The sequence below is a fragment of the Opisthorchis viverrini genome, assembly GCF_000715545.1.
Source record: "Opisthorchis viverrini unplaced genomic scaffold opera_v5_188, whole genome shotgun sequence".
Classification (NCBI taxonomy): Eukaryota; Metazoa; Platyhelminthes; class Trematoda; order Opisthorchiida; family Opisthorchiidae; genus Opisthorchis; species Opisthorchis viverrini.
Window position 1 is genome coordinate 472,910 of NW_008751842.1, and position 27,390 is coordinate 500,299.

General features: G+C 45.2%; 3 protein-coding genes across 3 annotated transcripts; 2 read left to right on the plus strand and 1 right to left on the minus strand.

The window, feature by feature from the left end:
- Window positions 1-978: 978 nt before the first annotated feature.
- Window positions 979-21,632, plus strand: T265_14383 (hypothetical protein; the record flags this gene model as incomplete). The annotated part of the gene is made up of 9 exons (XM_009173410.1): window positions 979-1,012; window positions 1,044-1,125; window positions 1,165-1,305; window positions 7,597-7,714; window positions 7,759-7,848; window positions 10,003-10,263; window positions 11,696-11,956; window positions 15,932-16,057; window positions 21,471-21,632. Coding segments are annotated over 9 exons (1,275 nt in total), but the record flags the coding sequence as incomplete, so codon positions are not given.
- A 1,154-nt stretch (window positions 21,633-22,786) lies between these two features.
- On the plus strand, window positions 22,787-23,238 carry T265_07784 (hypothetical protein; the record flags this gene model as incomplete). Its single annotated transcript, XM_009173396.1, has 2 exons — window positions 22,787-22,816; window positions 23,077-23,238. The coding sequence occupies 2 exons, from the start codon at window positions 22,787-22,789 to the stop codon at window positions 23,236-23,238; spliced, it is 192 nt and encodes a 63-aa protein (XP_009171660.1).
- Window positions 23,239-23,874: 636 nt separating this feature from the next.
- T265_07785 (hypothetical protein) lies at window positions 23,875-27,010 on the minus strand (the record flags this gene model as incomplete). Its single annotated transcript, XM_009173397.1, has 2 exons — window positions 23,875-24,512; window positions 24,566-27,010. 2 exons carry the CDS (start codon window positions 24,909-24,911, stop codon window positions 24,286-24,288), a joined length of 573 nt encoding a protein of 190 aa, XP_009171661.1.
- Window positions 27,011-27,390: the final 380 nt, after the last annotated feature.

A 27,390-nucleotide genomic window follows, 5' to 3' on the forward strand; every position in this document is an offset into this window, starting at 1 on the left:
CTCAAATCCGTGGACTATGAAACGCGTCCCACGGTGCTTGTCCTCTTTCCCCCGGAGTATCGTCGCCTCCGAGGAGACCTAAATCTTGCCCTGTTTGAACAAGGCTTGGTCAACGGGTTTTTACCGTTTACCCAGAAAACACACGGCGGAGATATGGTAGGAAGATTATCAAGCTCACAGCGCACGCACCCAGTAAGCAAATTTGTTCTCATTCCGGGTAGTAGCTGCTTGGATTGTCCACGCTCCTTCTAGAACCCAGTCCAGAGCACTGTTGGACACGTATTTATGCGAGTCCTCACGCTTGCAAACATACTTCCCCGAGCTGAGAGCATAAGAAGCAGTGCTACACCATTTTATCAATTGTGCCTTTCAGGTGAACGACAGCTGCTGATCACTCATACGGAACGACGGATGTCAAAATGCGTTTATGTACATTCCTTTCTCAGGATATAGAATCAATGTTGTTCCCCTTTATATCACGTATTTATATCATGTACTTAATGGCTGGCTTCAGAAACGATCTCCTCATGTTGCAGTTCACACTGTTTGGCTTCGACGATGGAAGGTGTTTGGAATCTTGGGTGAAAGCCCCGAACCTGTCTACCAATCCGTGATTCCGTGACCTTGAATTATTGACCTTGATTGTCCCTGGTGCGTTCAACCGGCAGTTGCAAGCAAGGAGGATGACCGCGGATGTCGTCAAGTCAATGGTAATTTGGTCCGCTTCATATATTGATTTCGCTTAGCAGGGCTCGGACGTACGAACGCTCAAACCTACTGGTCGGGTTGGGTTTGACAGCATACCTGACCAGCTGGTAAACAAGGCCATCAGTCAAGGTTTTGCCTTCAATATCCTCTGTGTTGGTAAGGCGCATTGTTGTTAACCAGCGTTTTTCAGGAGAGACAGGAATTGGAAAGTCTACACTTGTTGAGACTCTTTTCAATCAGAAGTTCAACTTCCTTCCATCATCACATGATCTGCCAAGTCCGAAACTCAAAGAGACGACCTACGGTATTCATCTATCTGTGGTTAATATTTTCAGAGTTGAAAGAGAAAAACGTAAAATTGAAGCTATCAGTCGTGGAAACGTGTGGATTCGGCGACCAAATCAATAAAGAAGAAAAGTTTGTTTCTCCCTTGTGAAATTGACCAAAACTTCGTAGTGTGAAACCTGTGGTTGAGTATGTGAACGGGCAGTTTGAAAAATATCTTCAAGAGGAATTGAAAATGAAACGTAGTATTCAAACCTTCCATGATACCCGGGTTCATGTTTGCCTCTACTTTATTCCTCCTACTGGCCACAGGTATGCCGTTCATTAGATGTTCATTGAAATCATCGGGCTTTGATGTAGAATATGTGGGTCGTAAAGTTTCTGTAAGCCTAATGTCGCTTGCAAGTTAGTCATCCACCGTCTCCTTAGAAAAAGGTTCACTCACTGTTGGGAGTGATTGAGATGAACTACCCTCGTCACGGGTTCTTCCTCATGTAAAGCATGCAGTTCGCACCGAAGCATCCCTGTGATTAACGTCCGCCTTAAATTCTTAATTACTGTGGTACTATTTACAAACCTGGTAAACCTGTCTTGGAACTAGTGTCTGCAAGCGTATCTTACGGCACTAAATCTGGTTCCTGTGGAATTACATACATAATTTGAAACATCGATGCCGACTCCGACCAACTCGGGGTGACGCTAACCAGAGTCCATCTTGTTTGTTTGATTACTTGAGTCTATTTATCCCCGTGCGGGAAGCCCTAGACAAAGAAACTTCACTGCGAGCCTCAGCAGGGAATCTGACGACCACGTGACGGCACCAGAGAGAGGTTGGAATTGCATGCTTATTTAACCAAGGTAAGCAGTCACAGGCCAAAGCCGAGATTGAAAGGATATCTGAACAAGTACTTAGGTGGAATAGAGAAGCACGCGCAATGATGCCTTGAGGTATAGCATAAGGAAGTGGCGCCGAATGCTACTAGACACCAGGATATTGAAGAAACTGCATGAAAAACGTCAAATCGCTACCTTCCATAATGACTGTCAGGCGCCACTGCCCAAGTCCAGTACTCAGTAGTTCGAATTTGTAACCACCGCTGCAGAGGTTGGACAAGATGAACTAAACGATTTGCCCTTTCCACATCTTCCATCTTAGTCCTTCCAGTAATCCTTTGTGTATGATGGTGACACTGGAGCATCGATTCATACTGCAATCCTCGCAACGCATCTGGACAGAGTAGATGGCGTCCGGAACTTGTCCGAACCAACCGAAAACGTACATAAACCCACCAAACGTTGTGTGCTGTGAATAAATCACACCTAGGACCTCTGCTGCATAAGTGCGAAGATGGGAATTTATTCTTCGATCGAGTTCCCTAAAACCATTAATAACTATGACTAGTAGTGAACAGGCATTGGGAGTGTCGCACTCACTTTGGCGTTCTGCCCTCGCGTCTCCAACACGACCTCGGGAATCAACACTGCGCAACACCCAATATAGCCTATAGGTCTAAAAATTACAGTATTGGAAGTAGGAATTTTCCCGCTGAGATTTTGTCCTGCAAGTGGAGTCAGTCAATGCCGAAAAGCCGCCGTACAGTTTTTTCATCCTTATTGGAGATCAGCAGTGCGCATCTCATGAAACGTTATGGGGTTTCGAGCCTCCCGGTTAGTGGCTTGAAGACTCAACCGCTCACCCACAATCGTCTGCTCAGCACCGTGGTTAACTTGCACGTAGATAAAAAGTCATGAGTCCGGAACCCCCTGGAGTTTCGTAAGAAGCGCACTGCTGATGATCCACAACAAGAACGAAATAGGTATGTAGTGCTTCTCGGTTTTTCAGCGTAGATCTCCTTTACCTGCAGGGTGAACTAACCAAAAATCGCCAAAACGCGTACTGTAAGTAGTTCAAAGGTAGAGAAATTTTACAAGGTACGTGGAGCTTGGAGCTTGCAAGGCGTCGCTTAAAGAGTCACTTGATTTCGTTCACGCTGTTGAATTTCGTTCACGCGGTTGAAGAATGAGTGGCGCTATATCTTCCTCAAGTGCGAATCGCTCACATTGATGATCAACCACTTATGGCTGAACGGTTAATTTCTCAAACTGCTAGCCAGGAAGTCGCGGGTCCGAGACTCCTTGGATCTACGTGAGGTAGGGGGACAAGATGGCTCAATGGTCAGCGCGAATTTTCTGACCGAAAGTCCGTTCGTACCGGACTTCTGCGTCTAGACTTCTGTCTAGGTTTGGGCAACCTAGCAGTATCCCAGCCCTTGTGCTTTCTTCGGGTGGTTTGGCAGCTAGACACCGAAAAGGTGTTGCAGCTGAACGACTCGTTTATTATCTATACTTGAACTATGCATTGTTGATGGTCCCCAATAAGGATCAAACACTTGTTTGCAGCTTTTCAGTACAGATCGAAATCTCAATCGAAGGTTAGCAAATCTCACATACCGTCAGTAGCGATTCAGCTGCAACACTCTTCGGTGCCTATCTGTCATGCCACCCGAAGGAAACATGAGGGCTGTGATATTGCCATGTAGCCCAAGCCTAGACAGGAGCAGTCGATATGCCATGGTTAGATTCGAACCACGGACCTTCCTGTTGGCATGTTCGAGCCCTAACCAGTGAGCTTTTTCGAGTTTGGTGCAAGAATCGGTGTCGTATATTTCGGTGCACTGGTGAGATTTCTGCTTCCGAACTTCAGCTTACCAGTGTCGACGATGGTGCGAGAGTTTACTTGCAATGTTGGTAGCTTGAACGCTGAAAATTTCCACCCAGAAAGGATATCTCCAAACATGGAGCCATAGTCTGTTGTGTGACGTTGCTGTCTGTCTTACATTTGAGTCTCCTGAAAATATGATTGATTTCGGTGACGATCAGTTCACGAGCCCCACTTACCGAGGTGAAATCAAATGGTTAAGAAACAACCACTATGGGGACAAGAATTGTCCGACTGGTTGACAACTCAGAACGCTTCTGTTGCGGAATGGATGAACATATCATTCATTAACAAATTGCTCCGTTGAGTTCACCAAGGCGGTGTTATTCCCACACAACAGGACCAGTCGATTTACGTGACGTAAAATTTCATTCAAATGGAAATCACTGTCCCTCATCAACATCAGCACTTTCAAAAACTGTCTCCATCATCGGTTCACCACAATCAAATTTTCGTTTGCTCTGACGACTGATATTACGTACGGTCTGTTTCCTCGCTAGTGTTACGATGTGGTTTTGTAGTAGGTGGCGAACTCACTTGCCCCACACCAAAGGACACGTCTCGTCCTTTTGCGAGGTGTTACTCGTGATTGATGACACCCGCTTCGTGGAGGTCCAACAATTTAACCTCGAGTTGTGACGTCTTGAAGTATTACTACCGTAAGTACGGCGCTGTTAGGATACATCATGAGAACTCGAAATCGTTGTAGGTAAAGTGAGAATGGTCACAAACAGACGGTCTCAGAAAGCACACTTGCTGTTTATCTGTGGCAAAGACTTTCATTGGAGGGAGAAATTCCACTGAATGTGCATGAAGCTGACGGGAATGTGTGATTCGAAAAAGGGCAAAGTTATAAACTTTCCTCGAATTTATTCTCGCAGTAGTGCAGCGACTATCATTAATAGTGCACTCATTGAGAATTTCACCAATTTTTTCTGCTATCCACAAGAGTTCGATGTTCGGCGGCAGTGGAACCGAGTAGGTAAACCAGTATGGTAGCAGGTATCCCATCGCCTGGTGTGATACACAACTATTCGCAGTAATATTGATATTGGTAAAATGGGCTGCAGAAGCCTTTGGACCACTGTTATATCCGGTGCAGGAAAAAGGATATAAAAGCTGTCTAAGTGGCCCCATAAGTAAGATATAGAACTATTTTATCATGGTCACATAGGTGTGCAGACTTGTGACCACAACCTATTTAAAAGGATTTCGCTTATTCAAATTTTTTTCTTGTGCTTTACTGGGTGCGAGAAGTTGTGAGTTGCGCAGACTGCGTTTTTCATACGATTCACGGTTGGTTACACCCTCGGGGGCCACACGACCAACACACAGCAGAAACGCAACATTCAACCGCTTTTCGCTGGTCGGAAAATGGGACTCAGGAGGTAACTCAACTACCGCACTGTTCAGTAACTGGTGACTTATCACCAATTTATTGTGTTTGAGCCCCGGAAATTTGAACTGATTTGCGGCTCCCAGCAATCTTCCATGTCGTTGCCATCCGTTCGACTTCTTCGTGGAAGACCAAATCCACAGGATCCAGTAGAAACAACGTGATCGTTTCGATCAACATTAGGTCAGGCTTTGTTAAACCAACATGTCAGCCATCCACCTGCTTATGGAACTCAGCGTTTTCTCCAGGTTGTCCATGTGATATATATGTACTATATAGCCTCTTCTGGTCACGAAGGACGTATACAAGCACTAGTCTATGCAGTCCTATTGATCCGGAATAGGGTTAATGAACACCATGGTTGAACAGTCAGTCACCTCACTGCCTCAAACACTTCAAGCCATCAAATCTCTTCCATCCATAAGAGCTAGGCCTCGCAACTGTCAGGTCGGACGGGGATAGTAGCAACTTACTTTTGCAAAGGTTTGAGCATCTCTGTCCGAAACCCATTAGGCGAAGGGTTTCCGAAGGCGTGTATGTTGTATCCGTACGGCTGACACATCCACATATATTGGTCTAAGGGCTTTGGAAGACAAGGTAAATAACTGGCGGGCAGTCGTTTAGATTAACAAGTATTTAGTTCTCCACTTCCTGAGGTACGCGTCACTAGGTTCATCATCGCCATCATCGACATGACATCAGTGTGTAACCTTCCATACGCCGAGTCGAGACTACCTGTTGTCTAATCACCCTCTGAGTGTGCCATTGTTATATGAAATAATGATAAAGCCTAGGCGTGGGTGCAACAGTATGGGGGCAGTCGAGTGGTACGAGGATCTGCGAAAGTATTTTTTCGCCAGTTATACGTGTGGTTCTGAGTTTATATGTTGGTCAGGAATTCCGAATGTCATATCGCTTGTACCGTACTGTCACTGTGATGCCTTCTGGCCTAAACCGAAGAAGAGGGTTGAGTTAGACCCTGCGCATCCGCATTTAGGAACCAAAAGTAATTTGCACGTCCGTTGTTGGTTTGGTGTCTCTTCATCAGCGATTCGTGGTTTCTACAGTTCACCCGGACAGACAACTAGTGGTCTGTTGGCTCGATCAAAACTCACGCACCTTGGCCGTCATCTGTCTCAGAGGCTAATCGCCCGAAAGTTAGAGTAGAATAAGTTGGTATCTGTTAGTGCTTGCCGATTTTGATGCCCTTGAACAATTACGAGGAAAGTCATTTGGTCCTATTCTAGAAGGTGGACAGCAAAGACCTGCATCCTGAGATTCCACATGCTCTTCACCCTTTGAACAAGCCATATTTTCCTCACCCCTTGATTTTCACTACTGAATTTGCCTTAGAAACCCGTACTCCTGATAAGTCCTCTAGCAGGTAACCGAGCCGCTGTAGCTTATAATGCTGTGTGCGCTTCACAAATGAGTACGGCAATGGTTCCTTGACAGTTGGATAAAGACGCTTCAGATCCTCTACCCCTTAAGGTCAAGTCTCGCGACGACGTATCTGCCCAGTACTCAGATGCAAATGACCAAGTGATCAAAAAGTTGGTCTCTCGAATGCCACAAATGGCGAATTGGCGAATGCATACGCAGCACATGCCGAAGAATGAAGTTACTGGTCGACTTTTCTATGGATACACGCCCTTCTTCGGAACTATGGACGATATTGTCCGTATATTCCCGATCGACAGGATCCTCATCCCACACCGAGATTTTGGAGACCTTCAATCGTCCTATTTATTATCTCGTCAATTACGAAACTAAACAGCAACGGAGAGCTGGACACTATCGAACACCACTGCCCCTTAAAAGCTTTTTTAGAGCCCATGCACTTTCACATTCATAATTCTGCCTGGTATCTGTGAACCTCTGCAGCGCGCCTTAGTGCATAGGCGTGCCTAGAACAACAAATCGTTCAGCAGAATCAAGGAATACCAATGCCCTGGGTTTTCGATGTATATGCTGTGACTCTTGACAGAGTTTGCGGGTGTTTTAAGCAGCCTTTTCGTGGTCGGAATTCTACTTATCCCTCCAGTTCCATTGTGCTATTGGAAGACGACGAACGATCAGCGTTGATAAGCTTATTGCAACGTGACCAAGTTGTTACTTCTGTGGTTGCAACAATCACCGTTTACATCATTTTCGATTTTCTCTGGCAGAGAAGCAAATAAGTAGGATAATTCTCCATTGACGACTTTACTCTATTCTGTAATAAAGCCAATGGAGGCTCTGGGGATAGTAACTCAGCCTCATAGACACTAGATTCCATACATCAGTAAGTTAGTTTGAATGACTGAGAAGGACATTCGGCTAAAATTTGGTTTCCTGCTAATTTGAGATCAGTTATATGGTAATCGCAGTCCTCTTATCAGCCATACCTAGTAAACACTAGATCATTTGTTACTGTAGCTTCTATCTTCCGCTACCTACCATTTGTTTCTAATCACCCTACTTGCATTCCTTGTTCATTCCATGGCAGCCTCAAGTCGATTGACGTTGTTGCGATGAAAGCCCTGGAAAACAAAGTTAATATTGTTCCAGTGATAGCCAAATCGGACACTGTAACAAAAGCTGAAATGCAGAAATTCAAGGCAAAGGTACATGGCTCTCTAAATTCTGCTAGCCTTGTGAACCATTTCAGATTTTATCCGAGATACAATCCAATGAAATTAACATCTATCAATTTCCTACGGACGACGAATATGTCAGTGAACTTAATGCCAAAATGAACGTAAGTTACTTCTGATGCTTTGTGGTTTATGCCCCACTTCCGGAATTCTTTAGCGTCTTGATGAAACGGCATTAGGTTTGCATATATATATATATATATATATATATGCTTCAAGGACTTCACCTGTTATCTTGTAGTAGTAATGGTGGTTGTACTCCAGAGTTTAACCGCGCCACGCCCACTGACTACGAAGCCTACGAGTGCGCTGGATTACACTGTCAAATTCGGAGATAAGTTATTTGCGATCCTTCTCCGAATTCAAGCTGTCGGACAGGGATGTGAAGTTGCCATTAGCTGCAAGCAATATTTCATCCCAGTTCGCCCTAACAAGCCGAAGGAAAATGACATAATATATGCTGTTCAGCTGATTCCACTGCAACGTTTAGATTTCACTATGTTTGTCCGATGAGGTGTTTGGAGATGTGAGCAGCTTGAGCGTTTGGCAGACTAGCATTAGGTCTTTCTCGATTCCATTATGTTTTGCCTTTTTCGGAACATCACAGTACAGTCGATGCGGCTAACAATAATAATATGGATTTCGCCCTTCTCTTTATAGTTACTCGGGGGTCACTAGCTGGATGGTTAGGGTATAGGTCTTGGGCTCGAATCCATCCTGACTACTCGATTACTCTTGTCTAGGTTTGTGCAAGTTTGCTTTCTCAGCCCTTCTGCTTCTGCATTTGAGTGGGCATTTTGAGGGTGCCACCCCCAATGCAGTTGGAGTTTGCGTCTGAAGATACACCAGTTGCATTTGCACGTCAATGTCTGGCTCCCAAACCCGCCATGTTGATAACCGCCAGATACCGATTTTTAACTGATATACAACAGTTATTTAAACAAGGAGCTGTTTACAGTAGATTAGGAGATAAGGGTTTCAAGTACCGACCTATCACGGATGTTCTGGCGTCCGTACGCAGAGTAAATAAGCTTTAGTTCGTTGTCGGGAGCGCTTACGTTCCATCGCATGAAGCATGGAACAGACTCACTTTGGGTTCGTAATTGTTTCAGACTCCAAATGTGTTCATGTTTTTCGGCCGTCAGTGCGGTCTTTTCCAACTAAGTGGACTGTGGCTATTAGTACACTCACCATCAGAAGTCATGAAATTAATCATTGGGATTTTTGTGCAAATTATGGTTAAAGCTTATATTTTCATGGTTGTTGCTTTTGCTTCTTCTGGGACGGTCTCTGGTTCGCTACGTTGTGCCGTAAACGTAGATGTTGTTGGTACCGCGGGTCGCATCATTTCGTTTTAGTCCGCCATAAAAGGTGCGGAAGTGTCGCTTCATATCTGTGGTTCTCAAGCAGCGTATATGCAGTTTACTAGAACGCAGATTGACGACCACTTTAGAGGTATCCGTCGTCAGAGAGTTCTTGCGTGTTTGATTGCTCATGCTTCGTATAGACGAAAGCTCTTCCGTAAACGCACGCGCTACTGCTAGCCAGCAGGCCCCATCGTTTAAGGATGCCTGATTGACGGATGCTACGTTGGTCGCTGGTCCAATGGAACGTCAGTGTGACAAATTAGCATACAAACAGACTGTTAGTTTCCATAAAGGAAACTACTCACAAGGTTGCTGAAAACTCTTCGACAGCCCACGACCGATTTCGCCCTTCTTGGAGCTCATCAGGTAGGCACAGTCCCCGAGTTTCCGTCAACCTTATGATCTACTTGAACCCAAATTGCACCGTTTTCGAGAAATACACTAATTTGCAAATCAATTTGGTTTTCACGGGAGACCCAATTGAATCTCTCGTTTATGATGTCCTCCAGCTGAATGTGCTGCACACAGGCCGCCTCATGATTCAGTTGGCACGATATTCGAGATATCGCAGTATATTTTCATAAAGGAAGTTGTATCGCCTAACGTGTACCTTGAGTGGACATCAGACTACTTAGTTTCTTGGATATCGCTGTTTTCTTACTACTCGTTCGCATGTCCCGCCTAAGAAGTGCATACTGCAGTGCCTTTATTGTGGTAAGTCCTTAGTTTTCGGGAGGCTAACAGATCGTACTCTCATCTGCTTTTTTTCCGTATATCTCTATGGGTGTCTTCTAACCCCTTGATTTATCTGCATAACCGCCTGCTTTGGTGTATATTGGTTTGCGTTGTGAGGTGGTTGTTGATTTTACTTTGCCTGTCTCGTGCGTGCAGCAATTTGTCCCGTTCGCTGTGGTTGGTAGTTCGGAGGAGATGAAGATCGATGGGAAACCGATGCGTGTTCGCCAATATCCATGGGGTGCGGTTCAAGTGGAAAATGAACTCCACTGTGACTTTGTGCGACTGCGCGAAATGTTGCTGCGTGTGAACATGGAGGATTTGCGCGAACGTACGCACACAGTGCATTATGAAACGTATCGTCGTCAGCGTTTGCTGGAAATGGGCTTCCGGGATGACGAGAAGATGAGCTTGCAGGTTCGTCCACAATTTTTAGCATTACATCAGTGTTTTGGTTCTAGCTGAGTTCTTTTCCGTTTCTCTCCATAACTTCAGTCCTTCCATCCCATTTCTGGTAAACCTGTCTTGAATTTCTATTGTTCAATGATGTTTCTTACTTCACACCCAAGACTTCCTATTTAGCAGAGATCTCAACAACATAACACCTGAGCTGTGAAAATTTTATTCACTAATGGAACTCCTAGATACTAGTGAATTGTGTTGGAATCTATTCCCGTTCTTGGTTGCGATTATTCCGGTCTACCCATACTATGAAAATCGTGGATGTTTCTTACTTCACACCCAAGACTTCCTATTTAGCAGAGATCTCAACAACATAACACCTGAGCTGTGAAAATTTTATTCACTAATGGAACTCCTAGATACTAGTGAATTGTGTTGGAATCTATTCCCGTTCTTGGTTGCGATTATTCCGGTCTATACTTACTATGAAAATCGTGCGGCTGTAACAGAACACACTTCCGGTGCAGTTGAGATTGGATTCGAACAACAGACTATCTGGTCAGTAAGTTCGCGTCCTAATCACTGAGCTATCTCGAGTTAAATCCATATTGAAGGATTGCAAAGTCGGACTCGAGTTTCGCTCCGGCCCATCGGGGGTAAGATCGTGAGTCGTACACTGGACCCGGAGTTACACAGAATGAATGGTGTAAACGCAAATTAACACGCAAAGAACAACCAGCCCATTTGTTTCCCTCCTATCGATCAGAAACATGGCCTCTGCGCACAGACGACGTGCGAAAGATATCAGTTTTGACCATCGATGTATCCCAAGCATCGGTCGACTCTGATCGGTACATCGAATCAGCAATGCTGAGGCACGCTAGGTGGTTTTAGGGAAATCGAACTTTCCTGCGCTCATCAGGTAGGCACAGTCCCCGAGTTTCCGTCAACCTTATGATCTACTTGAACCCAAATTGCACCGTTTTCGAGAAATACACTAATTTGCAAATCAATTTGGTTTTCACGGGAGACCCAATTGAATCTCTCGCTTATGATGTCCTCCAGCTGAATGTGCTGCACACAGGCCGCCTCATGATTCAGTTGGCACGATATTCGAGATATCGCAGTATATTTTCATAAAGGAAGTTGTATCGCCTAACGTGTACCTTGAGTGGACATCAGACTACTTAGTTTCTTGGATATCGCTGTTTTCTTACTACTCGTTCGCATGTCCCGCCTAAGAAGTGCATACTGCAGTGGCTTTATTGTGGTAAGTCCCTAGTTTTCGGGAGGCTAACAGATCGTACTCTCATCTGCTTTTTTTCCGTATATCTCTATGGGTGTCTTCTAACCCCTTGATTTATCTGCATAACCGCCTGCTTTGGTGTATATTGGTTTGCGTTGTGAGGTGGTTGTTGATTTTACTTTGCCTGTCTCGTGCGTGCAGCAATTTGTCCCGTTCGCTGTGGTTGGTAGTTCGGAGGAGATGAAGATCGATGGGAAACCGATGCGTGTTCGCCAATATCCATGGGGTGCGGTTCAAGTGGAAAATGAACTCCACTGTGACTTTGTGCGACTGCGCGAAATGTTGCTGCGTGTGAACATGGAGGATTTGCGCGAACGTACGCACACAGTGCATTATGAAACGTATCGTCGTCAGCGTTTGCTGGAAATGGGCTTCCGGGATGACGAGAAGATGAGCTTGCAGGTTCGTCCACAATTTTTAGCATTACATCAGTGTTTTGGTTCTAGCTGAGTTCTTTTCCGTTTCTCTCCATAACTTCAGTCCTTCCATCCCATTTCTGGTAAACCTGTCTTGAATTTCTATTGTTCAATGATGTTTCTTACTTCACACCCAAGACTTCCTATTTAGCAGAGATCTCAACAACATAACACCTGAGCTGTGAAAATTTTATTCACTAATGGAACTCCTAGATACTAGTGAATTGTGTTGGAATCTATTCCCGTTCTTGGTTGCGATTATTCCGGTCTACCCATACTATGAAAATCGTGCGGCTGTAACAGAACACACTTCCGGTGCAGTTGAGATTGGATTCGAACAACAGACTATCTGGTCAGTAAGTTCGCGTCCTAATCACTGAGCTATCTCGAGTTAAATCCATATTGAAGGATTGCAAAGTCGGACTCGAGTTTCGCTCCGGCCCATCGGGGGTAAGATCGTGAGTCGTACACTGGACTCGGAGTTACACGGAATGAGTGGTGTAAACGCAAATTAATACGCTAAAACAATCAGCCCATTTGTTTCCCTCCTATCGATCAGAAACATGGCCTCTGCGCACAGACGACATGCGAAAGATATCAGTTTTGACCATCGATGTATCCCAAGCATCGGTCGACTCTGATCGGTACATCGAATCAGCAATGCTGAGGCACGCTAGGTGGTTTTAGGGAAATCGAACTTTCCTGCAATAGGTGAATGACGCTCCATAGGTTACGCTGGTTAGGACATGTACTCCGCATGCCAGAAGAACGTCTCACTCACAGAGCTTTTTTCACCCATCCCTGTACTGAGTGGAAGCGACCAAGAGGTGGGCAGTGTAGGAACTTGCAACGAATTAAACACTAACCACTCCGCATGCCAGAAGAACGTCGGCCTCACAGAGCTTTTTTCACCCATCCCTGTACTGAGTGGAAGCGACCAAGAGGTGGGCAGTGTAGGAACTTGCAACGAATTATGGAAACACTAACCAGTAAATTGAGTGCGGTCGACAGCTACCGCCTCCCTCGTTGGGACCCGCGGAACCCAACTCACCAATGATCAATCACACCGGCAGAACTGGCCCATTCGCGCAGTCAATGGCGCTCGTGCAAAGCTTCAGTGCGTAGCTACTAGTAGTGCGTAGTTTCCGTATCAACTGGACATGCCATTGCCTCCAATGCTTCGTTGTATATCCCACTTTCTGGTGATCGAAACTGTGGAAGCTAGGACTACTGTGGCCATGGTACATGGCTTATAGCTGATAAATTTGGTTTCCCTAAACACAGCTGCAATCTAGCATTTCGAGTTCTCATGTTACTCTCTTACTAGTGGACCGACATGAATCGACAGATTTATCTCATATTCTGGTATCAGGGCAGATACCACTTCCCTGTCAACGGTTCTAGTGGGGCGTGAAAGTCAGGGATTCAGTCACTACTGATTGTTGCCAGTAAATTGCAGGTTCCAATTGTCTGTCGTTGTGCTGGGCTTCTGTTGCGTATGTTGGTTTCGCACAGGACGTTGGAATGACCTTGCTGATACCATCATGCTCCAACGTGATGCTCAGAAATATTTATCTCAATGGCTTTAAAAGGTATGGGCACCTCGGCCTTGGACATTTTTCTAGTGACATTTGGCTTTTTAGAATAGATCCCTACGTATGCTCTTCCTCATCCCCTCTTTGCTGGAGCGTTTTTACTTCATGAGTATATGGCAGTTAAGTGCTGGTTACCACAGCTGGTGTATCGTCATCTATGGTGGTGGATGTGTTCAACTGCATCACCTTCTCAGTGCGTAGCTGCAATGAAACCCGGAAACAAACACGAAGGACGTGATACTGTTTGCTTTCTCAAGCTCAGACAGATGCCGTCGAAAATTGGGACTGGTTCGAACCGCCGGTCTTTCGGCCCGTTACCTCACATTCTAACCACTGACCTGGATCAAGTTCGGATTTTGAGGTTTTTCTCGATCTTCTGAACTTTTTGATCCACGAGCTAGTTTCGACCTTTGCATCCGTGTCCTTCTAGGGTTGTACGCCTTTTCTTATTTGTGCAAAGTATTCTGCACGGGACAAATCGATTTATTCACCTTTTTGTTTACAAGCAGCACTTCCGTCCTCCCTACCCCCACACTTTCGTGTGGATCTTTTCTTTTCTCCTGCTGTCGCGTTTTATTGATGAATCATCCATTCTACCAACTAGTGTCGTGTTCGGTTTGGGCACAGCCAAAGGATCGGCACGTTATTGCGAGTCTGCAACTGCCTGTGACATCGTTTAGACTCTGGTAGTGTCGTTTTTTATCCGGTGTGGAATGGAGCGTTTTTCCCCTTTATAAGACTGGTTCTTTATCTCACGTAATGACACGTTCGTTTTTCTTCTTTTTGAATGATTTTGTTCTCATCAGTGAGATGTCTTTTTTTGCCTCATTTAGTCTTCAAAGGTGATGCGGATATTGACCAAGTCCTGTCTATTACGTTTCACATCCTGGTGTATATCGCTCCCTTAACGTAGAGTCAGCCAGTTTTTTTTCATGAAATCTGTGGGAGATGGTTAGTCCCCATGTGATGTTTATCACATCTGGACCGCACTCGTTTCAAAATGGGGTATCGCGTTTCAGCCAACTTTTTTCGCTCTTGTCTGATCTGCCTAGTTATGGAGTAGTTCTAGCACTGGAACTAAATAGTGGAACAATGTGGGTTGGATTACTAATACCAGTGCAGAAATGAGCCTTGTGTGAGTTTTCCGTGCTGGAGATAAGTACTAGGTTGTTTGCGTCACAAACTATTCACACCGGTCTTCTGTATCACTTGGTGGGCAGAACTACTCTTGTGTAGCACAAGCATACACGGTCGAAATGGTAATCAGTTTCAGGTGTTCTGTCTGAGTTCAAGTGTGTAACGTGTGTTTACGCCGGCATGTGTCCTACACGAGTTGTAAGTGCAGAGGTAGCGTGCTTAGGATTTTTCGCTCTTATCGATCAAATTCTTTTGTAAGAGAATTATATGGCATGCCACCTGTTCTAAACAGGGGTAAACCCACTGTTTTCCCAGTAGTGGTGGTTGTAACTAGTCAACGAGTCGTGCCGTTGTGGCCTGCGCTTGCTCATGTAACTACTTCCCTTATTGCTTATCCGTCTTTGTTTGTTATCGGATGTGGCGATTTAGCAGAATGCGAAATTCGAGCATACCATCCATTTTTTGGCCAGATTAGTCACCCTGATGAGGTAATTTTGATAAGCGAACAGAACATTTACTTAGAAACATATCGACGCACCAGCTTGAAGCAAGTGTTTCCGGCTGAAAATCAGGATAAATAATTTCGAAAGACTGCTCGCATGCCGAGCGCATTCTTTCAATTGACTTCTTACACGACAGCCGGAGAAACTATGGGATAATTCATCCCATCAGGTGGATGAAAATAAACCTGGTGTGGTTAGATAAGATGTCTAGCCTGGACGGATCACGACGGCATTTCTAGTCAAAGATCGTTACATAAAAAACGGTATGCGCCCAACTCAAGGTAAGCTGATCGGGTCAGGTAAAACTGACGCGATCTCGGGAAAACAACCACTGTTGGGTAATCTATGGGATGTTAAAGTACCCCAGGTCACATTTGTGTACACGCCTTGTGAAATTGTTTGGAGGTATCAGATTTAAATCTGTCTGTGGTCGCCGGCTTCAGTAGTGCTCCGACGCCTTACCTTGGTAAGTGGGACCTACATTTGAAAGCATCAGGGAGGATTTCTTCGGATAGGGGATATGTTACTCCTATCTTAACAATAGGTTAAGTGCCTGAACAGCACCACACGTACCGGTGACCAACACGTGTAGCTTAGAGCAATGCACCTTTTAAACCGATGCCAATTGCCATCATCCGCGTTGAGCTACTTTAAGCCGATATAATGATTTGTACTTTTTTTTATTGTTTCACTGCTATTTATTTTACTGTTTTCAAACGAATGAAGGAGACTTATGAGAAGCGACGTGAGCTGCAGAGAAAAGAACTGCAACAAAAGGAGGAAGAAATGCGTCAGCTGTTTGTTCAACGTGTGAAAGAGAAGGAACAAGTTCTCAAGGAAGCTGAACGAGAGGTATGTTTATACTGGTTAACCGTTTTACCTATTCCTGCTGAAAGTCCAAGAACTGCATGAGGTTAATACAAACGTGCACATGTTGGTTGAAACGGTCGATTCCGTGTCGTATGTCACTTGGAATGAGTAGTATGATGTCGACGAGGTCTCCGTTCATAGGCAATGGCTAGCAGTCACATTACTTCCAACAAAACTCCCAATAATTTTACCTATTCCAAGAACTGCATGAGGTTAATACAAACATGCACATGTTGGTTGAAACGGTCGATTCCGTGTCGTATGTCACCTGAAATGAGTAGTATGATGTCGACGAGGTCTCCGTTCATAGGCAATGGCTAGCAGTCACATTACTTCCAACAAAACCTCCCAATAAGAGGCATTCATGGGAAATAATCAAATACATCTTTTTGGTAATTTTCGTCGGCGCTCACAGCTCTGTGCACACTGATATGTCGCACCTTAAAATATCGCACTACGCATGTCACCGTTTCTCATGATTACCCACATTCTTACAGAATACGCTCCAATAAATACTGTTGGGATTATACACCCGTATGTCACGCCTATCATCTTCAGACAGTTGAGCACTAAATTTAGGTCTTTTCGGTTCCACAATTTCAGACTGTGTTTTAGAGTCGCACGGACTTATTAAATGAGTTAACTCAATTGAAGAGTTCTCATCAATGATCCCGAATACCAAATAGTGTTCCTTCCAAAAGTGTCCGCGTTGCCCATCGTCACAAGCAAAAGAAGGCCAAGTTTATAGGAATCCAAGACTTCAGTGGAAGACCAGTGAAACGGAACACTGCCCCATCCGCATTAGTATGAGGCTGACACAAGTCGGATCAAGCTATATATTATTTCAGCCTAGTTACTTACGTACATCGGAACTCCGTGCGGTTCGCTAACGATCTGGGCCAGTGGGTCATCCGGTGCGTACACAATACCTTTGTTTGGCAGCGAATCTATCGGCATTACATACCGCGGGCTTTAGAAGTGCCCTCTCCTTTTACCCCCTGTCCAAACAGGCTAAATTTCGCCCGTGTCGGTCCGAATACTACATAAATTAAGTACCCTGATCATTCAGTTGTAGCACCCTTTCGGTGCCTAGCTACCACGAAGGAGGCACGAGGGCTGGGATACTGCCAGGTTGCCCAAGCCTAGACGGGAAGTCGAGCAGCAGAAGTCGGGTTTGAACCACGGACCTTCCGGTTAGTAAATTCGCGCTTTAACCACTTGGTCCATCTGGCCCCCTGATGCGCCGAGCAAATCCAGAAATGGCTGTCACCCTCCCCCCCCCACACCCCAATACCTTGAATCTCAGTACAAAACTAATGTTCCCCCGTAAAAAAACCACTAACTTAACTATCTACTGATTGGACTCACTAAGCTTATGGCATAATCATTTTCGCGTTATCTAACCTCATATTGATTGTACTCCCCTAAAACTAGCTGCTGGAGCGTGCAAAGTGCTCCCTAATAATCAACCATGATTAAGCCATTTAGCCGACTAGCTACGTCAAGTGGCTTGCAGACGGACTTTGGAGGCGGGTGATGTTCGTACATCGAGGCCCAGCAAAATGATCATTGTATATTATTTATGATGAGCAGTGAGTGCATCCTCTGAGTAGCACTACCGGAGTGTTGGCTACAGAAATCGTCTATTTAGCGATCCTGGTGAACATTTGAGCTTCGTGCGCGCGTCACACTAAATAGGTAAGGCACATCTCATGGGTGTAGTCAATTTCGCACATTTAAGTGCGACATAACCGATGCAAACAGGGTACGTTAGCGACTAACGTGCTGGTGCACCTGTTTCATCGCCTTTCCGTTGAAGGCCGGAGATAGATAAGTCTGATGGGGGTCAGTCAGACGTATGGTACTGTATGTTTGCTGCATGCCATCGAAAGGACGCGCTGGGCAATTAGAGTGACAAATGGGATAAGTTCACGTGTTTCAAACTATCTATGCGAGTTTGGCACAACTTTCGTCGCCCGTTCAATTTATTGTCTTTTTCTGGTCTATCCTTATTCACACTTGCAATTATCACGCGCGTTCAACAGTTTAACCTAAATATTTCAACAAATTGTCAGCTCTCTCACGTGTCATGACCTTTTGAACGTTTGCAAAGACTACCTGATAATCCACTCATAAAATATCGCAGAAGGGACTGGTGAGTTGTGACCGAAGTTTACGTGCGCAAGATTTGGGCTCTTCTCACTCCTACACCTAACACTGACCGATGTCGTAACATACAAATCCTTACGGCGACCACAGACAAAGTACTCGCTTGAATTTCTGTACGTTTCTAGTTTAGCGCGTTTGACACTTGGTTTCGTGCCAATTACGCATAACTAAGCGCAGCTTATGGACATCAGGATTATGCATGACCAAAACGTACAATGCTAAAAAACTCTTCGCTTGACTGAACATCAATGCTGATATGAATATCCAGATTAAGCTAGATATAAATAATAAGTTTCCGTTGCAATCTACGAACTAGCGGATACGGCTGCAGACTTCCTGTTTGTCTACCCATCCGTAGTTTCGTTTGCATCGAAAAACGTGGCTACAGTCGTGCGGTCAAATCACTATCGAGCATGCCGTTGCACCGTCAGTAGCCTTTGCCCTTCGATACCTGTGTCCTTGTGCTGTGTCCATCGTTATACCACCCATTCCCTCGATTTACGTCACACATGGGTGTGTGTCATAGCCATAACGCCTACGTTACTGTTAATACTAAAGAACCTCCTTTGTGCCTTCAGGTGACAGCTCCAACTTGGCACTGACAAATTAAAGGCGCACATTTATTCGTATCGACAGTTCGCGGTTGATCGACTGTAGCTGTCAGAGGTACTAGCTTGAGGGGGACCAGTCCCATAATACGTGTTAGTTGGCATCTCTCGTCATCTAGTGCCATTGAACAAAAACATACGGGCCACGGCAAGTTAATCACGTAGCGGCGTTGTCGGGTGTGTTCACGTACATTGATGAGAACCATTTGATGCATGGGTATCGCCCAAGTCAACTAAAACATACGGGCCACGGCAAGTTAATCACATGGCGGCGTTGTCGGGTGTGTTTACGTACACTGGTGAGAACCAGTTGATGCATGGGTATCGCCCAAGTGAACCCGAACTACTTAACGGGACCGACTCGTGAGACGAACGTAAATCGCTGCATCTCCGTGACGAACATTTACCTTTCAGGGGGGGGGCATACTGACAAGGAGCGAAGGTGGAATCTACCCACCATCCACGATCATGGTGTTACCGTTTACCTTAGGTGATTTCAGTAATACCCTGCCAAATGGCCGCCACAACACATGAAGCCGAGACCCCCGAAACGGAAGCCATCTGCATATTTGCAAGTAGTAGAGAGTAAATTGAATGCCTTGCTCTCATAAGAGGATAAGGTTGTAGGAACAAATCTGCGTTTTAGCTAACTAAGCTGAAAGCAGGTAGAACTGGGTCGATAAATGCTGTTGCAGTTTCCAGGGTTGGACGTTGATCTTGGGCTAAGCTTGCCGAAACATGCACTGGCTCCGATTCACTCATGCATTCATTTTGTTACCCCATCAAAAGAAGCCTGTCAACTTCGCCTGTCTAGGCTTGGGCGACCTGGTAGTATCCCAGCCCTCGTGCCCCCTTCGTGTGGCATGCCGGCTAGGCACCGAAAGGGTGCTACAGCTGAACGATTATTTATTTAAAGTGGCAGTAGCGCTGATTTCTTTAGAACTGCCCACTCTTGTTTACCCTCCGATCATACACCAAATACATGGCTTTCAGACTAGTGTGCATGCGACTGACTCAGTGCAAACCATACGTGGCTGTCCACCGTGCGCGGGTGCGATCGGCGTTGATTTCTTTAGAACTGCCCACTCTTGTTTACCCTCCGATCATACACCAAATACATGGCTTTCAGACTAGTGTGCATGCGACTGACTCAGTGCAAACCATACGTGGCTGTCCACCGTGCGCGGGTGTCGATCGGCGTAATTCGGTGTGATGCGCCAATCCGGGAAACGGATGTCACCTCAGCAATGCTATAAGACACAGCATTCATGAGGTTTAATACTGTTCCGCTGTAAACTTCAGTAGTTCTTTTTTTAAATTTGAGCCACTCGTCCTGGTCACAAACCTGAACAAAACGGTGTCGCAGCCTTTCGCGGTAATCCGGATGTATTTCCATGCGTCCTGTCAGATACTTAAAAAACGAGATTCAAAATACCGTCGGTGCATTGTTCACCGATATAATGCCAAAATTCCCCCTGGTAATCCGAATAAATTCCATTTTTGTGTTTAGTTTTACTGCAGTACATTCTTGACTTGATGTAGGAAAATACGCCTGGATTACCGCGAATCATACCAATGCTGAAACTTCTGTAAAAACCAGGTAGAGGACTAGTAGTGCATACGAAATCCGAAGCACTTATAAAAAGTTGGATCGTGCTGGACCAACATTAATTCTTCGCAGTAACTACCTACACTAGCACCAATGTTTTGGGTATTCTTTGAGGCTGATCGCCCCAGAAAAGAAGCAATGCAGGCGAAATGAGCATAGTGATGGCAATCCCGTCAACGCCTGAAATCCTGTATAAGAAAAAACTTGAATACGTCCATAGAATTTCGCTAATTTTGTGCGTCCTGTTGTTTATGGCAATCGTCGGATGCACATTTTCATTACCATAATCGACAATCACGGCACCATGGTCAGACACAAATGGCTCCTGGGAATCAGTCACCTGTTCACTCGCTGTATGTCGTTTTGTTCAAAACCACAAATCGGAAGTCCAACGTAACAGTGCGGACATCAGGAAGTCCGTCCTATAGGCTGCTTGAAGACAAACGCGTTTGACGGTTTAATCCTGTGATTGGACACTCGACATTCCAAAGGTATCGCCGGGTGGTTCAGCTTGAGAGAACGATTCATCACGTACAAATGAGAACTGGGTGATGTGAACGAATAACGCAACAAAGTGTTACCCGAAGTGGACGTTCCTTCATTCCGCTTCCAGCTATCAAGGCTTATTTTGGGGTGGACTGTGACGAACCGCCCGAGTGCCGTAAATCGTTAATCCACAACAGCTGCCGCTAGCTCACCCATTTATGAAGCTGAATACAATGAAAACTGTCCATTTTGCTTATGGTTTGATAATCGTCCCACATTGGATATGTAAGTCCCGATAAGGTCTCCCTTGACTGTCGTTTTTTTAACCATTTCGCCATTTTTCGTTCTGAATTCTCGATGTGTTATCAATGCCTTGCGTGAAGTATAAAACAAAATCTACTGGATCCCAGTTGTGTGCGATGAATCTGGCAACCCCGCTACTGTCGCAACTTCGGTCTTATACAGAAGTGCATCGTTATTTGACGATTTTACGGTTATCCGTTCACTTTTTTCTACCGTATAGCTACAGTCAAAATTCGAGGCCCTTAAACGCAGTCATGCGGAGGAGAAGAAAAAGTTGGAGGATAAAAAGAGAGTTTTGGAGGAAGAAATGGCCGCTTTCGAACGTCGAAAACAGTGGGCTGAACAGGCAAAAATGGGCAACACATTTAAAAAGAAAAAATGAGCGTCTTCCAACTACTTCTTGCACTTCAAAAGCCAGACTGCGCTTTTGCGTAACCATTGTCGCAGCACCGCATTTCGTCCGCTTATTCTACGTTTGATATACGTGTTTTAATCAGTTCCGTTTCTCTGCTGCTGATCTCGTAAGCATTGCGAACTCGACTTTTCAAGTGATCCACGTGTTTTTAATCGACTTTTGACTTATTTTGCTTCCTTGGTTCCGCCTGCTCGCGAGCATTGCGTGCATTTCACTTTAAAATACCCGGCATTGTTGTTCGCTCACCCAATATGAAGCCCTCAGACAAAATACTGCCTTTTGACCTTACAATCGTGCATTGAGTCCACCCCGTCAGTTTATCAACTAAGAAGTGTGTAATGTGACGCCGACGCAGAACCGATTATTAAGTGAGGAATACCGGGGAAATACAACAGAAAATACAGCTGAGCGCTCACGCTGATGTTCTGAACCTGAAAACAACCATAAAACACGCAACATGTCCATTGTATATTATCCTCACCCGCCCACGTTGATGGCTTACTTCTGTATCAGTGTCTAAAAGTACGTGGTTGTCAGTTGGCTACGTTTCCAGCTTACCAACGCACCTTTCGCCAACTTATCTCGGCAGTAACATTCGTCGGCCAACCATAGTTTTCGTGCAATCTTTAAAACCACAATGTCCCACCTCAAAGCAATACCACAATGGAATCGACGTGAATACACGTAGGAGAGCGTAACACGTTCTGAGCACGCAAGCTTCAGTGCCGAAAAGCCGTTATTCATCTAATGGAAGCCTAATACTAACGAGAAGGGCGAGGAATGTATGTAGTGCCAGTCTCTCACAGACATCCTAAGGTGCAAGGACGACGATTGTGAAACGGCTATAACCTAAGAAAATACCGCATTTGCATGTATCGTCCGGCGGTCTCCGGATCTGTCTTCTGTCTGACTTATATACTAGTCCCCGCGCAGGAAACTACGAAAAAATTAGGAACAGCTGTTTTCAAAAGGCAGAACTGTACAATTTGTTCAAAGATAAGGAAGAGTGTTGCTGNTATCAAGGCTTATTTTGGGGTGGACTGTGGCGAACCGCCCGAGTGCCGTAAATCGCTAATCCTCAACAGCTGCCGCTAGCTCACCCATTTATAAAGCTGAATACAATGAAAATTGTCCATTTTGCTCATGGTTTGGTAATCATCCCACATTGGATGTGTAAGTCCCGATACGGTCTCCCTTGACTGTCGTTTTTTGAACCATTTCGCCATTTTTCGTTCTGAATTCTTGATGTGTTATCAATGCCTTGCGTGAAGTATAAAACAAAATTTACTGGATCCCATTTGTGTGCGATGAATCTGGCAACCCCGCTACTGTCGCAACTTCGGTCTTATACAGAAGTGCATCGTTATTTGACGATTTTACGGTTATCCGTTCACTTTTTTCTACCGTATAGCTACAGTCAAAATTCGAGGCCCTTAAACGCAGTCATGCGGAGGAGAAGAAAAAGTTGGAGGATAAAAAGAGAGTTTTGGAGGAAGAAATGGCCGCTTTCGAACGTCGAAAACAGTGGGCTGAACAGGCAAAAATGGGCAACACATTTAAAAAGAAAAAATGAGCGTCTTCCAACTACTTCTTGCACTTCAAAAGCCAGACTGCGCTTTTGCGTAACCATTGTCGCAGCACCGCATTTCGTCCGCTTATTCTACGTTTGATATACGTGTTTTAATCAGTTCCGTTTCTCTGCTGCTGATCTCGTAAGCATTGCGAACTCGACTTTTCAAGTGATCCACGTGTTTTTAATCGACTTTTGACTTATTTTGCTTCCTTGGTTCCGCCTGCTCGCGAGCATTGTATGCATTTCACTTTAAAATACCCGGCTTTGTTGTGCGCTCACCCAATATGAAGCACTCAGACAAAATACTGTCTTTTGACCTTACAATCGTGCATTGAGTCCACCCCGTCAGTTTATCAACTAAGAAGTGTGTAATGTGACGCCGACGCAGAACCGATTATTAAGTGAGGAATACCGGGGAAATACAACAGAAAATACAGCTGAGCGCTCACGCTGATGTTCTGAACCTGAAAACAACCATAAAACACGCAACATGTCCATTGTATATTATCCTCACCCGCCCACGTTGATGGCTTACTTCTGTATCAGTGTCTAAAAGTACGTGGTTGTCAGTTGGCTACGTTTCCAGCTTACCAACGCACCTTTCGCCAACTTATCTCGGCAGTAACATTCGTCGGCCAACCATAGTTTTCGTGCAATCTTTAAAACCACAATGTCCCACCTCAAAGCAATACCACAATGGAATCGACGTGAATACACGTAGGAGAGCGTAACACGTTCTGAGCACGCAAGCTTCAGTGCCGAAAAGCCGTTATTCATCTAATGGAAGCCTAATACTAACGAGAAGGGCGAGGAATGTATGTAGTGCCAGTCTCTCACAGACATCCTAAGGTGCAAGGACGACGATTGTGAAACGGCTATAACCTAAGAAAATACCGCATTTGCATCTATCGTCCGGCGGTCTCCGCATCTGTCTTCTGTCTGCCTTATATACTAGTCCCCGCGCAGGAACCTACGGCAAATTAGGAGCAGCTATTTTCAAAAGGCAGGACTGTACAATTTGTTCAAAGATAAGGAAGAGTGTTGCTGTTACAACGTAAATGCAGTATGTGCTTTTATGATCCGTAGAGGATCTTTCGGTCGATCCATATGATCCACATCGACCATGCCCATTCGTTGAACGACTTTCATTCCGGAGGCAACACGGCCAAATATAGTATGTTTCCCATCCAGCCACTGTGTCGGAGCAAGAGTGATGAAGAACTGACTCCCATTCGTATTTGGGCCAGCGTTAGCCATGGAAACAATACCAGCGCCTAAGAGTTGTAAAGTTAAGTTTCATAAGAACGGATAGAATAAGCAGACGAACCTGTGTGCTTGAGATCTGGGTGGATTTCATCTTCGAAATAGTTGCCATAGATGGAGGCTCCACCCCGACCGGTACCAGTGGGATCACCGCCTTGAATCATGAAATCGCGGATGATGCGGTGAAATGAAACGTTGTTATAATATCCTCGTTTGGCTAGCTCGGCAAAGTTCATACATGTTTTCGGAGCATGTTTCCAGTACAACTCCACAGCAACAGTGCCCTGGCTTAATGGATGGGTAAATGGAAAAATAATATAACATACGTTGTTTCCAGAAGGACATAGGGTGGCTGGTCTGTCATTTGTTGGTGTGTTCTGTGCAAACAAAATGCTTTTAAACATGGGCATTGCGTCTTGGTGCGTTAGCAGTACATATACCTATTCCCAAAGCATACAAATGTGTACTTTATTTCACAAGTGAAAAAAAATAAATCGGTTAGCAGTTGCTGCTGCTTATCAAGGACGACCAGCAGCTACGTTTGGGAATTGTAACCAGTCTCTGTCACAACACTCAGCAACCGCCGTCGATCACGGTAGCTCGTCCTACATATTCAGTTTGGAGAGACCGGGCATGTGAAACGATAGTGACCAAACCACCCGTCTAACGGTGGTTCGAAAGGCCAATAAGTTGTTTTGGTATTCACCCAAACTCAGACGACAGGTGGTCTACCTCAGTGGTTTATTATTCTTCAAACCGGGTGACATCTCTTGCACTTCGCAGTTACTCAGCGAGCCTATGGGAACGGACGAGGGGCCACAACACCGAAGCCGTAGTAGGATGCCCGTTGAACTGAGACTTGAAGTTTCTTTTGCTTTGATACGCATAGTACTGGAAAACTGCTCGAAACCCGAAGACAGCACGCGACCGATTCTCTCCTGCTTGTGGTATGGTCTCCAAAAGTTGAGACAATTTCAACAGCGATTTGGTTGAGTGTTTGCTCTCGTACTCAAATGCATGGAGAAAATGGTGGAATCGGATAACCGAGACTCTTGTACTCAATAGCAAGTTGATATTTTTCGGCGTGATCAGCAGCAAGCAAAGCACATCGATATTCCGTGACGGAATCTTGGATGTGAGCTGAACGTGACCCCATAACTTTGCTCCGGTCTTTGAAAAGTTTGTTCGTTACCGCTGTCCGTAGTGAGGTCTGCGGATGGCTGAGGTGGGGTGTTATCACTGCCGCCGTAATCACTGTCAATGACAGCAGCATCAGTGTTTACACTGGCGCTTCACCGCCGTACAACTATCAGGGTTTCCTTAGCTACCTTTAAAGCCTTAAAGCAGAAAAGGGCGGATAAAGGAGTGACTTCGTATTAACCTACCACAGTAATTCTGGAGTGCCAACACCTACAAACACTTAATGAGATAATCCATAGGCAAATTGACAGTACGGATGCCACGGACATCGGCTAGCCGCCATATCTCTCATCGGCTCCAAAGGACCTCATCCCGGGATTCGGATTGTACAGACAACAACCTAACTTCGCACAATCACCGTCAAACCTTTTCTTCAGGTCGAGATAGCTCAGTGGTTAAGGTACAAACCTACTGACCGCAAGGTTCGAACTCGACCCCGGCATCTCGACTGCTCCGCTCTAGGCAATGGCGACCTGACAGTATACCGGTCCCTCGTGCTTCCTTCGCGTGGCACGGCGGCTAGGCACCGAAAAGATGTTATATCTGGACGGTTTTTACTTCAAGGACATGTTGCCCACCCCACAGTTTGCATCATTCCAAAGGAGACAGAACACTCAGCTCTACTGACGTTGACTCGGAGCGACCAGACGATAGCCTATCCACCGCGGTTGATGAAGCCGTGTGATGTCTGTGACTGAGGTATCAACAACTCCCTTCATTAGCTTTCGCGCTGGCGCCGTCAGGCAATGACCAAATGTCCAAGGATGCCTCAGATCATCCGCGGCCACAGAACAAGCCTGATAACCACAATACAACGCGTACTACAACCTGCGGCGTACAACCCGTGAGATTTTGTGACGTCTTTTTGGTGCCACAAGTAACGCAAACTGGCTTGGGTGATTCGAGCCTTTGGAATCCGCACACCGACTTTCTTCAGAGGTGATATAACTGTTGAGGTAGTGAAACTCTCCACAACCTCCAGTGCTTCTTGATCTTCAAAGGATGTGTTCAGTTACTGCACATTCCCAGACTTGACCTTGTATCTCTTAGATTCAGGGCGTATAATGAAGGGTCCATGGTACTTATTATTATTGTTATTATTATTATTGTATTGTTTACCTAATGACCAGTGTTTTCCACCAATCGATGTCTTCTGCACACTTTAGGTCCTCAATTTTTTTTTCTCTAGAAACGATTTGGATGCAAGTATCCAAGTATTCATCCAATTATTTCGTCAACGATGAAAACTTTCAGGAATGAGGATATCTTCCGGACGATTTTTGTGTGAACTTTTTGGAAAGCTCGTCACAAAACAAAAAGAACGTGAATATAAGGAGTAGATTACGTTCATGTACTTCTGAGCAGACATGATCAGTGCTGTCATACCGATAGTTTCGAACTCATCAAGGGACAACAGGATTCCGGTCGTTTGCACAAACGGCACAGCTATGATGCCTGCGGGAGTGTGAGGTGGCCAACGAGGTACCTCTTAGTCTCAATCCCTCTCTGGTTACCACATAAGCAGTGACTGCCCTCGTGAAGAAAGTCATCACTGTCATCAATGTATCATGGCTGCAGGACATAAAGAAACACCACAGTATCACTCCAGTGGCCTCTCGTTCAATTGACTAACTAATAGCTAAAATGAAAGATAATAGTGGACAACCTTGTTGTACGCCGGGTTCGAAG